The 14,319-nt window shown below is 34.5% G+C and overlaps 1 protein-coding gene across 1 annotated transcript in view; it reads right to left on the minus strand.

Moving 5' to 3' along the window:
• Positions 1–1,135: 1,135 nt before the first annotated feature.
• The window catches only part of SCAMP1 (secretory carrier membrane protein 1), a 40,727-nt gene continuing 27,543 nt past the window's right edge, over positions 1,136–14,319 (minus strand). The window contains exons 6-9 of the mRNA XM_036402760.2: positions 9,075–9,234; positions 7,296–7,397; positions 5,379–5,496; positions 1,136–4,385 (exon numbers count right to left, since the gene is read on the minus strand). Of these exons, the coding sequence (XP_036258653.1) occupies positions 4,221–4,385; positions 5,379–5,496; positions 7,296–7,397; positions 9,075–9,234 (545 nt within the window). The 3' untranslated portion in view covers positions 1,136–4,220. The remainder of the gene's footprint in view (positions 4,386–5,378; positions 5,497–7,295; positions 7,398–9,074; positions 9,235–14,319) is intronic.

Raw genomic sequence — 14,319 nt, forward strand, 5'->3', positions numbered from 1 at the left:
TGTATTGAGAGACTGTATTGAAACCACAACTGTTCCATATAATCCCTTTTCATCCAACAAAAAGCATTAGTTTAGTTGAGCAGTATATTCTTCCGTTAAACTGCTGGAATTTTTTTTTTCCAGAACAAAATGTATGGCAGCATGAGCCACAAGTTACACTTCCCTATCAATGCCTTTTTTCTTTTCCCCTCAGTATCATGTGACATTGTACCTAGTTTAATAATTTATAAGTTTCACTGGCTTTTGCTGCTGAGCTAGATCTGTATTACTGCCTTTGTCAATCTTCCTGATTTTTCTAATTATGAAAATAAAAGCTACTTGCAGACATAAAATTAATTTTTAGAAAAAAAGTACAAACTAATTCATACATGTTTTAATGTAAAACCTAATTAATTATCTGACCTACTGTGCTGTACTACAGATTAATAACCAGAATATTACTTTCTAGTGTGTGCCTTTTCCTTGGCAGAAATATCTTCCCAGAAGTATCACTGAGTATTTTTAATTACAGTTCTCCTAACCCGTGCTTTTCTCTCAATGTGTGCATGCTTTTCCAACTCCATGCTTACAACTTCTTGAGGAAAGTAACCTAAGCAAACCAGAGGAATTATGTCCCATGAAGAGCACTAAAATTGTGTAATAATTCTAAACATAAAACATGACTGGATCATATGGCACAACCATGCTTACATTTACAAGAAAGTACAAAACCTCTTCCTTCAGTCTGCTGACACTGCCATTCTAGATCTGTAAATTACAAAGATCAAGTGGATGAAGAATGTCAATACTGACTGATGCATGCATGTGAAACTGTCTTCAAAAACACATGTCTGCCATCTCCCAAAATAATCCTGACCATACCTCAGAGCACTCTTCACTGTATCACTGCATGAATATGCATTGTGCATTTGCAAACTTACCTACATCACAGTCAATGATGAAGTCACTCAGCCCTTCAGAGGAAACCCAGTAGTAAGATGAGTTCTAGAGAGCAGGTGCTGCAACTGACATTACATGAAAAAAAATCAACAGATTGTGCTAGTGACTAAAAAACAAAGAAAGAGCAGGACGGCAGTAACACAGAAATGTTGATTCACTGGCAGAAATTAGGAAAATAAATACTACCATGGCAAAGCTTTTTTCAGCAACTTCATTTTACTTTCAATAATGTTTTAAGAGTCACTTAATACCTGTAGAATTCCATTCAGTCATGACAGAGCATGTTTAATTTTAACCCTTGTGAGTTTACAGCACAAGAAGGTAAACTGCAAGTATTTTAAGAATTTTCTTCGTAACAGTTGAGTAGACTAATTCTCTATAACCAGATTTATTGATAGTGGACATTTTGCTTCACTATTTCAGCAGAAATACAGCATTTATATACAGAATTATAAAAAGCAAGTCAGACTTTTACATAGATCATCCTCCCTGCACATCACCCTGACTGTTAGAAGAAAAATCCCCATTATTGGTCAAAACTATACAGAGCGAACACCTAGGAAAAAAGTATTTTTTTATTCTATGACACTGTGTTAATACAATAAATATACAAAATTTCTGAACTACCCAGACATGCAACAGAGGGACAGAAGAAGTGCATTTGTACAGAACCATGACATTCACCAGGATGGCTAAACATTGTTAGTAATTTACAAAATATACAAACATCCTCAGATAAATAAAAACAACTCCTAAATTACAAATCAAAGACTACTGACATTCCAGTGTTTAAACTTCATACCTTGTACTCTGTCACAATTACTACAAAAAGACAACTCAAGTGGCCGCCATACTCCAATTAATAAGAGATTGTAAAATCTTATTTTTGTTAGATACAAAATATTTTTAACAAATTTTAGCCTTCTGTTATCAAAGCTAAACAAACTTTTTCCTCCCTTTTGGTTGCAAAGTGTCACAGATTTCTGGTTTAAAGAATTCACATGTGACACAACCCTGAATTTCACTCAGAAGGCTTAAATCTGCACATTCAACCCATGATATTACAATTCAACAATTCTTATACACAGAACATTACATATGTTTTCTCAAAGACCCTTCAAACATTTGAGAAAAAAAATCTACCTGTCAAATTCAGGTTTTATTCCTAATGTGTTTGGTGTTTTTTTCTGGTACTCTATGCTATTATGCAATCTTCAACTTCAGTTAAATTGTAAGGATGATGTCCCTATGATTCCAATCCAAGAGATAACAAAATTTAGATTTAAAAGTAGTCCATAGCTGAGTTCCTAGATACAACCCTTAAGTTAAGTTTAAAATATGAAAAGAACAATCTTGATATATAGCTTCTAGAATGATGGTCCCCCAATTTCAGCAGAGAACAGCAGTGACTTTAATCTGGAAAGCTTAAAAAACATTCCACGCAAATTTAAATTCAATATTAGCATGTCCACTATTATGACATTTTAACAGCCTTGTTAGATAGAATATTTAAGCAAGTGTATTCATTAATGTGAACTTCAGCATCTGTGAAACTACAACGCTTTTCCAAATTCAATTGTGGTTTAAAGAATTTAGTAAATGAAAGGAGACTAATAGGAGAATTCATGCTAGTATATTACTGATTCAGGGATTAAGCTAGGGGAGTATTTTTTTAAATGAGCTTCTGTTATTATGAATACAGTGTATTGAAACAGAATACAGTGTATTGAAATTCAGTCCACTTTCAGAATGTGGAGGGGCCTCAGAACTTTATGCTGTGTTATCATTCACCTTAAGAGCTGAATTAATTTCAGCCATGGTGTGTACATACACAGGTTATGGGATGTCATCTTTCCATTTCCTGGAAGAGTTTGAAAAACTGTGTAAGTATTGTATGTAAGTCTCATACAAGGCAATCCAAAAATGTAAGGTCTTCAAAGCAGAGAAACTCATACTATACCAAGTCCTGACTGTATTATATTCTAGAATATTGTGATGGTATGTATACCATTATGGATTGTTAGTTTCACAGCATCAATCTAACCTCTTAGGCCTCCAATTCAATGAGTTAAAATCTAACTTTAATAAAGATAAACATCTCTCCCTTTGCCAAATCAAAATAGTTTAAAAGCTTTTTTCTATAGCTTAAATCACATCACAGAGATGGCTGAGTTAATATTAAAATTCATTCAAGTATCTGTTAAATGCCATTGCTTCAAGAGCCCGGTTTTTGACAATATACCTGTTAGAAAATTAAACACTGTATATATAGTGTTTTGGACAGGCAGTAAACAGAGTGACTGTCCAGCTTAGAGATTTAGTACCACTGTTAAACATAAATCTATACTTGAAAAAAATCCAAACAAAAACTAACAAAAATAATCCCAAATAAAACAAAAATACCACGGCACATAGAAGAGGGACAGGGGATATGTGAATACTGAAGTTAAAAATAGCAAATATATAATCATTTAGCTCTGTGATTGAAATCACCAGTTAACTTCCTTAAACTGAACTACTCTATTACAGAGAATGTTTATGCCCCATAGTAATTTCTCACAGGTAGAGAATACTCCATGGAAATACATACAAACAAATGCTATAAAGTGGCACAGGTAAATTCTGGACCAAAACACTACTTAAACAAGATCAGGTAACTCAACAGTATTCATGCAAACTTACAGGTTTTATCAAAAGACTTACCTAATAAAAAGAAAACAAAACCAAACAAGAAAAGAATTTATACTCTCTGCCTTACTTGTATTTGACCTCCAGCAGCTGCTGAAAGTGCAAAAACAATAGTCAAACCTAACTATATCTCTCAGTCACTTCTTACTGACCACTTATTACCCCACTTCTTATGGCAGAAATAGGGAAGTCAGTTCTTACAAAGAAAAATAATTAATCCAAACTGCTTTCCTGAACTTAAAAAAAAATCCTGGTGTGAATTGCTAAAAAACCTTCCAGCTTCTTATTATATTGATTTGATCATTATATACCAGAGTTCATTCTCAGGCCAATTGTTGAAATTATTTATCCTCCATAAAATATGTAAAGCTTTACACTGCAGAATTCAACAAGTTAAAGAAGGGGAAACATTGGTTTTCTTCTTAAAATAAATAAATTTATAATAAAATAAACCAACCATTTCCCATTTAACCCATGCACAGCTGTAGAAGAAACAAACATGCTGTGTGAATTTTGATCTAGGCATTTAGGGAATACAGTAAGTGACTGGGAAATAAAGAACAGTTGAGGAGAACCGGGGTGACTTTGTTTCTCTACATCCGGTTACCCTTGAAGGCGTTCTGGGCTGCGCTGGTGGCCGCTGTCGAGGCGGCGTTGGCCGCAGCAGTTTGTACAGTTTTGTTGGACATCACTCCCGTGGCAAACTCCTGCTGTGCCTTCTCAAAGCTCGCGCCAGTCGTGCGGTACAGCCCGTGCACCTACGGGGGGAAAAGCACTGAGAAAGTGGTGCCATGCTTTCCATTTCTTAGCAGAGCAACAGCAAAGTCTCAATGCAAAGTGGAGCTGTGAGGTGGGGAAATGTGATTTGTTCATGTCTTTGAGCGAATACAGAGATGAGAACATGGAATTTTTCCCCACAAACTTTTACAATTTTCATTGTCCTGCTGCACTCACAATTTGACTGTGGGGGTTACCTGTAATTATCTGCAAGTTCAGAGGGGTCTCATCATGGTCACTAAAATGTGTGATGTATATTTGGTGAATTTTTCTTTACAACAATATTTAGAAACATTTTAGTTACTCTGATTGGTAACAAGAGTAAGCAACACTCTGACTGAATATTAAAAATTTCAAAATATCCTTATTACACAGTTACATATTTGCAGAACTAGTGTGATGACCAATAGCTCTGCTTAATAACCAGAGGAATAATTCACCATAGTAACAGAAGTAACCATAGAGAAAGAGTTTATGTCCTTGAGTTTTCATGCTTCTGCATCATTAGCTGGCAATAAAATATTAAAAAACGGAGATAGAGAAATAAAAATGCTTTTCTGAGGTGCTAAGCATCTCTCTCTTCTATTGATTTTAATGGGAATGATTTTGGTAAGAGCTGTAACTTAGCAATCATTTCAGTCACGCTTCTCTGCGCCTGATGGACAACCTGGCATGTACAGCTACAATCACAGTGTTCACTGCTTTCACCTACTCTTTTGTGGTGGGGTTACCTCTCAGGTTCTCTAACTCAGAGCTATCATTCCCCATTTGCAGAAAATACCTGCATTGTACAAACAGCATTTTGTACCTCCACAACAGTATAAACAAAACTGTACAAATGTTAATAGGCAAGGCTCACCTTGAAGAATGCAATTTAATCCCCACTACTTTGTGAGAGAGTACCTCTCTCAAGACAGAAAGCAAAATCCAAATCAAATATAGGAAACAAAAGAGGGGACTAATACATAACTTACCTTCTTAAACATAACTAGTGAGATAACAGCAGATGCTGTGAAAAGTGCAGCTATGATTATCATCATAATGCCAACAGGAATACTCTTATTAAGTCCAGTAAGAGATGAAATCCACCCACTGAAGGAAGGAGAAATAACAAATTTTACTAGTACAGTCCATGAACCATTTAATCAGATACCCTCACCAAAGTAAATTTCATAACCTCCTGGTTCTTAAACATTTTGAGTATTTTTAAAGAAAAATAATGGGAATTTTACATAAGCATATTCTGGTTCTGTGATATGCTTTTAAAGTTTAATTTCCATTTTTTTCACAGAAAATGCAGTGAAACTGTACGAAAAGTTGTTGCAAATATTATTGTCCTTGAGTAAAATTGTGGAGAAATTAGAAAGCTGCTTCTCAATTGTCATTTCAGATTGATTCAAGACTACATGAATTCATAGATGAGAAAATATCCCTAAAAAGATAGTTTCTAACTTCTATAAATACAGAACAGAATACCACACATACACAGCTTCTATATGAAGACTCATTTAATTGTATCCACACAATGATGCTTTCTCAACTGAGATAAATATATTTCTTTTAAGTAGAGAGCATCAGATGATAGAAAATCTAATAGAAAATCTAATAGAAAAAAACCTGCTATATAAGTATCTACTTCAAGCATTTCCCCATTGTTCAAAATTGAAACACCAACAGACACCAACAGTTTCAGACCTGAAAATTTAAAAAGCAAGCTGCCTTATGAACAAAACCCATGCATTAAGATGAATAAGATTTTTCCATGTTATAAAAAAAAAAACCCACAAAAAAATCCCTAGCAAAAAATTATGTAAATCCAAACCTTAAAACTATCCCCTACCTGCTTCACACTGCTTTGATGTCAACTGTATCCCACTATAATCTACCACAAAACACCAAAATCTAAACTGTAATTAGGATTTTCTGATTTTTCTGATTATCTGGCTAATTTCAATACTCCTTCCCCAAGTATGCTTAAAAGCACACTTCCCAGACTTGGATGAATAAGCAATAGAGGATTCCAAAGAAAAAAAAGCAGGCTCTTTCCTTACATAACAATTCTAAAGCAATACTGTTTTGTCTGCCCTTCATATATTTGGAGGTTTGCAGCAAAAAGCACTGATAGAGGGAAATGTCATTACCCAACTACAGCACTGTCATTCATGACTCTTCATGTTACCAGCTGGCTACTACAACCTTGCTTTTAGTTAATTCCTTTATTTCAAGGACAGTGACTGATTCCTCCTAGCTTCTCCTTGTAAAATCTAAATATTAGACCTCAAAGACTCAAATAAAAGATAATATAAATATAAGCTTCATGTAAAAGCTTATATATTTGCAAACATTTAAAAGAAAGATCAACTTATTGCAGAATATGAATGTGACTCTAACCAATGTACTTTTCAAATAATATCCAATATTCACCCAAATGCCTTGTTAAGTCGTTCTACAAATTTTAGCCATAAATTTCTCAATAAGAAGCAAGTATATAAATATAACTAAAAATACCTAATAATACGAAAAATATGCAAACAATATATTATTTATGTTTAAATTTTTGCTTTCCTTTACCTTAAATACAGAATGAGTAATAACTCCTTACACCACCAAAATAGAGGAGGTAGTGTATGAAAGAGTTAAGTTCAAAGTGGTTTAAATTGAAGGATAAAATTTTGAGTAGCCCAGTAAGAGAAGTACCTCACATTCTTTGGATATGTTTCACCCACTTCTCCTAGTCAAGAGCACTCCAAAAATGCTTTCTTTTGAGAGTTAAAAGTAACATTCTAGTGAACACAAGATTATTCCTTGAAAACATAGACTGTATTGCAGTTGTTACTTCAAGTAAGAGTGTTTGTCTTACAGACAGTACAACACCATGGCAGAGTACTCACCAGTTTCCCCATCTTTGAAATCCTGCAGCTTGAAGTACATGTACAGCAAACTGACAGATATATACAAAGAAGAACACAAAGAACCTGAATGAACTGTCACTCCTGAAAGAGGTGGGGGAAAAAAGATTAAAGCAGACAGAAAATTCATTATTTTTATTCATATTCTGTAGTACCAATCTAACATTTTACTGTATTAACTGGACAAAAAGTACTTTCAGTTATCAACTGACCCGAAGTATCAGCAATTCTGTGTCTTTATGGGGTGTTTATTTACAAGAACTGCTCTTTCTTCTTCAATATAGTGATTTTGCCACCTGCATCTCTAAGAAAGGTGAGAATAGTTCTGTTCAGCCCAGAGCAGGGCCCTTCAACTAACCATTTAAGTTTGCATTCTGCACCACTTTCAGAGTCAAGTTCACAGTGATAGCAGGATGGGAAGAGAATATTTAACTTGTGAAAGGAAAGAAGATCTCATATGGAATTACTGAAACACGTGGCACACCAGAATACTGAAGCAGCTGTTATTTTAAAGTAAAATGTACAAAATACATTTCCTGGTAAATTAAAATGCCAGCCTTACAAAGACTGAAAATAAATTAAAAAAACCCGAGCCAAATATAAACGTACAGGCAAAATTTCAATGAAGACTCAACTTACTTCTGTCAAAACTATTGACCATATGAAATGCTTCCTACTAGAGTTCTTAAGAAAGTAGAAATCATTTATTTAAGTCATAAAAAGAGATTTTGTCCTTAACAGCTCTTCCTGCACAAGGGAGTTTGTAATTTCTGTACAACCAGTTCAGTTCAATAACTATTTCATTTTCAGCTGAGCAACTGACTGCAAGTTGAATATGCAAGAAGAGTTTTCCTTCCTCAACCAACCAATTTTTTCTAAGAAAAGATACAGGTTTATTAGACAAGAAATGCAAGTTAAACTATATGATTCCTCGAAGATTTGTGGGTATAGCAATACCTCCTTGGTTAGCAAAAAGAAACACTTCCTGTAGTCTAAATGTTACAGTTAATTGCAATTTCTGGCCATCAATCTTTTAATGCAGGAATAAGGGTATTTTAACTGAGAACATCCTGAATCGCTTCAATGTGAAAAAAAAAAAAACCCAAAACTTACTGAGTACAGGACTTGAAATCTCTACATGCTGATCTTCACTAAGAAAAAGTTTAATTTTACACGCAAACACATCATTCTGTTCTTAATCACACACATTATGCTTCTGAAGTTTGCAAAGATTGCTAAGACTAGGAAAAATACTAGGTTGTTTAATATATACCTGCTCTACTAATTTTTAAGAATCTCAGGCTATTTCAATTAGAGATACTGTAGGTGTCTATCACTTAAAATAACAAAAATACAAGATTTTAAAAGTAGCTATTCATGAAGTTCATTCAGGAAGGAAAAAAATTAACACACTATTGACTACTAATCTGCTCCAATTCTTGGTGTGTAGAAACAGAGATTTAATGAGAGAGAATGTTGTTTGCAACTGTTACCAGCCCTTATTAACTTCAACAAAGTTAAGGATTTCTGACAATATTTTGTCTGTGGTAAAAATGGTAAATACTTTAAAGGATATTCCATGGTATTACTAACTACTGGCATCTGTATTTCAAATTCGTCAACTGAATTAATGGCAAACATACTCTTTGTTTCTAATGAAAGCACTTTAAAGGATTATCATCATGATAATCAAGAAAATTCTGGAATGTTAATGCATTTTGACAAGTTTTTAAATATCCTAAGTCAAGATGAAGTTGTTACCTGAAAGCTCCATAAAGTGGTCTGTACCAGCAGACAAAAGAACACGGGGTAAAAAGCAAGAACCAGAGAATACTCAATCCAAAATCAACCCCTCGTGTAGCATCAACGTAAAACCAGGCCAAACATCCAAAGATATTAAGAAACAGTGTCACTGTATGGACTGTAGAAGCAAAAGCAAAATAGTATTAATTAAATGGTGTTTAAACAATAAATTATTACAAATGCTAAAGTTATACCTGAACTTTTAAACATTTTAAACATTTAAAGAAAACAGCATTTTAAACAAAACATCAGCATGCAGACAATACCAATACCATCTCTAGGCCTTCTGTAATAAATTGATTTTTATAGTTTTCTAAATTTTAGGTAAACGCTGTATTCACAAGTAAGAGCACTCAACATGAAAATTCAAGTACCATCAGCTACCTGGCAATGGAAAATATCTTGTCATATAAATAAAACACTTTCAAATATTAAATTAAGAAAAAAGAGGTTTCTACAGGTGCAATAATTGATTTTTTTCTACAGTAATAACTGAATACAAATACTTATGAGACCACTGAATATTTTTTGAGAAAGCTTAAAAATGACAAAGTGCATCACAAAATAGACACTCTACACATTCAAATTTGAAAACAAAAATTTCCCAAATAGTCTTTCAACAGAAAGCTCTTTGTCTTCCAGATAATAAAACAAATACCCCAGTTACTAAGAATGTTCGTCAGTAAAACATGGTCTGGAAGAAGCTGTTCTAGATGTTTTACTGTATTTTGTATATTCAAATATTTCTTAGGACACTGGTCTTTCTTAGAACACCTGTCTTTTTTGGTGGTCTGTTGTTAGCTCAATAGTGTCATTTTCTCACTGGCAGACCTTGTTACATAGTAACTATTCAATTTCTACTAAAAACAAATGCATTTGCATCATGACTTTACATTTTATTTCAATTAAGTTTATTTCTTAGAACAGAATAAGGCAATATTAAGAAACATTACAACTACTACCTTCATGCTATCTGGCACAGAATTTAGTTCTGCTAGCCTTCAAAGATGCACAAGAACTTTTCTCTTTATTCAGCAATAACCAGTGATTCAGGAAGGATTTTGCTGCCTCAGAGAACAATTTCTTTCCTTGCAGATCAAGATAAAGTAGGGTATTTATAACTGCACAAACTGCTCCTGACAGCAATGATTTTTATTTTATTTAAGTTCAGAGCAACATTTTAGTCATTCTCCTGGATAGCAAGGTTAACAGAACAGGCAATATACTAAAGATTCTGAAAAAGGAAATCCTGAAACTCTTTGTTGCTGTCTTAATTATGACTTGAGCTCTAAATCAACAAGTGTGGAAAAACTCTTAAAAGCAAGATGCACAGATCATTGCATGGAAGACTGATGAAAGTGAAAACATTTCCTCAGATAAATCATATTCTCCAGTAAGAGTTGCCAGAATCAAAAGCCTTTGTTCTTTAAAATAAAAGGCAATTATTGCACCTCTGTATCTTACCACTGCCCCAAGGGGTAGGCAAACCAATTCCTTTCTGAATTTGTGTGTTTCTGCCTCATAAAGCAAAAGAAACTATACAAATACCAGTTTCTGCCTTCCTTTGATACGTACAAGAAAAGGGTATTCTCTCTTTTTCTACTCAATACTGGAACACATGGAGACCCCTATGTTACTAGAAACATTCAAATTCTGGTGGAAATTGAACTTTACAAAATTACTTTCTTTTAATAACTGCAATTATGGTAACAGGACAAGTTTTAAGAGAGTACCATCAGTGCAGAAAAGGGGGAAGCATCACACCCACTACTGATACTGAAACCAGCAACACAGGGGTCTGGCTTCACTACAGTAACAGAGTCTCAGCAGTACAAAACGAGTATTAGCAAGCAATAAAGGAAGACAGCAGACTTGACTGACGATTCTCACTTCACTGTGCTTGCCATTCACTTGCCTGCTGCAAGATACAGAGAATCATTTATCCTTTGAGACAACGCCTTCACTAAGGGATGTAGGCAAGCTTAAGCTCTTATATGAACAGACATGTGTTTGTAGGTTCAGGGTAACAGTTATAAAGTACCTTCCACCTACTTGCCTCAGCAAATTAAACCATAATACAAGCTATTAGAAAATAATGACCACCTGGGAGCTGAAATCACCTAGGGCTTTGTCAGAAGTCTGCAACATGCAATTTCTGTATGACAGCCTCACAGCTGTAACAATAGAGTACCCTGTGTGATTGAAGAAAGCCTTCTCCTAGTTTGTGTGTGGAAGCAGCTGAAGTTGAAAAAAAAGGTGTTCATGTCAGAATAAGAGTCAACAATGGAAAAATACATTAGTTTAATAAATATTAATACTTTACTTGGTATAAACTTCCCTGAACAGAAGAATTCTCCTTTAGATATATTCCTTGTCTTAATTAACTACACTTTATAATCCATAAATGTCTGAAAGAGAGTTGTAAATTAAAAAAAAAGATCACAAGTTTCGCATGTACATTATTAAGATGATTTTGCTATTCCATTTGAGACCATATGAAAACAAATTTTTGTACTAAGCTTAATTTCAGTAATATTTCATTGATTATATTTTCAGGAAACCTAAGTCCACATTAGGACATATGACTGTCACCCTGGATTGGAACTGCCTAAAGGCAAATGGGATGCCGGTAGAATGGAGAGTGTTGAAACCACAAGGCAACTCACAAGTGAGGACTGGGCTAGTGAAGTTTGATCACACATAACCTTGGAGCACCAAGGAGCTTCAGATGTTGTTTAGGCTTTTGTTCTTAGTCCTGTTCTGCTTACTTGGGAGAGATGTGCTAACATGCCTTACAAAAAAGAGGAAGATCTTCCTCTTTTTTGTAAGGCATGTTAGCACATCTCTCCCAAGTAAGGAAAAAATAGATTCTAAAACAGATAACATTAAACAGCCTTGGATTAGCACATAAATATGTGCTATCTAAAATGTGAAGGTACATTTTAAAAATTTCCTGATGCTGCACACTAAAAAACACATAATAATATAGAGTGGACTAACAGTGAATTTGTATGACAGCAACCAGTCAAACCTTCAGAAAACATCACCCACAAGGAAAGGCTGAGTGAAATATGCTAAGTAAGGCAAAAGGAGATGACTAATGGGAATAAATGTATTTTCCATAGCAACAGTGGATAGAACAGGAAAGATCAAACACGTAAGAGGAGAATTAAATTAATATACCAATAAACATTTTCTAATTCTAAAAGTCAGCAATGCATTAGAACAGGCTTGGAGGGAGTTTGTGAAGTGTCTAACACTGGAGGTTCTCAGGGACAGGCAGAACAAACATCTACACAGACTGATATACATATATATACATATATATACAGACACACCATCTCTCATATCCTCAGACAAAGGATGAGATGAAAATCTCCTGAACAGAAACAGAAAAAAGTTGGCACTTCCCTGTATTATTTTTCTACCAGAATCTCTTCCATTTGTAACTTCAAATAAGAAATATTTCAAAATCAAAGTGGTGTTTATTAGGCACATGCTATCAGCCTGTGGGGAAAGTAGCTTGAAAACATGCTTTTGAGTCTGTTTTTGACTTTTAGCACAAGTCAAGAGACATTGTACTTGACACTGGACACAGTAATAGCACAAAAAGATCTAAACAGTGCTAATGAGCTAGGAAAACTGTCATTTTCATGAGTAAGCCCTTAAAGCACCAATGGCCACAACGCCAAGATAGAATAGAAAAGCTCCAATGGCAACTGTGAAAAGTCATTGCTAATTGATTGTTATAGTTCACAAAAACATGTGAGCACTCAGTCTCTTGGAAAAAAAAAAGTCTCTCCCCTGGGGAAAAAATGTGCAAAGATAAAACACATCAACGAATTAAAAAACTCTGACTTCTGATACAAAAGGAGAAAAGAGGGATGAGTTAATGAAATAGGGATACAAACAGGATTGTTTTCTCATGAAAGGAAGAGCATATGGATCTTAAACAGGTAAAGAAGTTTCCTCAGAGACATAAAAACCAAGAATGATGATGTCAAATTAATACTAACAGTGGAAATACAGAAAACTAAACTAGTAAGTTTGTTCCCAGGGCTACCACAAAGGAAAAGGACTACTTTATAAAGTGCTGAGAATGCAGTACTCAATTTATCCAAATGTGATTATGTTCACAGAACCCCTAGGTCTTACAAGACATAGGAAGTTCTGGAAGAGGAAAAAAAAGAGGCAAGCAGAAGCAGGTCTACCATGGGAATAAATACCTCCTCAGAGGATAAATAAGCACTCAATGAGAAGTTAGCCAAAGCATATAGATGCAATCCTAGGAACGAATAGACCTCAATAGATATTGGAGTTTTTTTCCCCTATTATGCCCTATTCCTGCCTTCCTTAGTAATACGTGTAAATCAGAGAGCACTACAGCTAAAGAACAAAGAATGCAAGAAGACTTGGTTGAAACCTCAGCCTACCTAGAAGGCAGTCATGTCAGTATAAAAGCACAGGTCCTATGTATTTTGAAATAATGTAATACTGCTTCTTGTTGCCATAAAAAGGAAAATTAAGAAGAGTATTAATATTCCAATTTTAACTGCCCAACTTCACCTCATATTTGAAGCATATGCACTTTCAGAACTCAGTCCTGCAAATGACCAGAATTGGTAACCGTCCTAAAATTTTGAGTATTTCACCTTAGATTTCATATACATCTCAATTATCTGTCAATTTTATGAGAGTGACCAGTCATACGCTCTATAGTTGCTTATCTGAAGATTAACGATCTAGCAATGAATATAGAAAGCAGTAGATTATGATGAAGTGGAATTGATTGGATTCAGTGCTGCCTGCTTATTTCATGTGTTTCAATTACGTGGTTCAATCACAGCAATAAGATTACTAGAGTAATGTGTAAAATTATGGAGATTTCCTAACTACATCTTAAGCTACGAAAAAAAGTTCAGAAAACATCTGAAATCCCCATTTTCATAGGAAGGCTGAAAATATATTAAAGGCATCAAAATATCTAAATCTTGCAATTTTATCAGAGTCAGAGTATTTATTAGTCTTGTATCAATCACAGTGGACAAGGCAGAAGAAACAAGTATGGCATCTGCACACTTCTTTAACCCAGTATTTCTCCAGTAAAAACAGAGACACCCAGTGAGAGCAAAATTAATCCTACAAAGACGGTGTAGAGCATTCTTTGCCTGCAAAGGATAGCTTTAACATGGACTGATTCTTC

The sequence above is a fragment of the Molothrus ater genome, chromosome Z (genome assembly GCF_012460135.2).
Source record: "Molothrus ater isolate BHLD 08-10-18 breed brown headed cowbird chromosome Z, BPBGC_Mater_1.1, whole genome shotgun sequence".
In the NCBI taxonomy this organism is placed as follows: Eukaryota; Metazoa; Chordata; class Aves; order Passeriformes; family Icteridae; genus Molothrus; species Molothrus ater.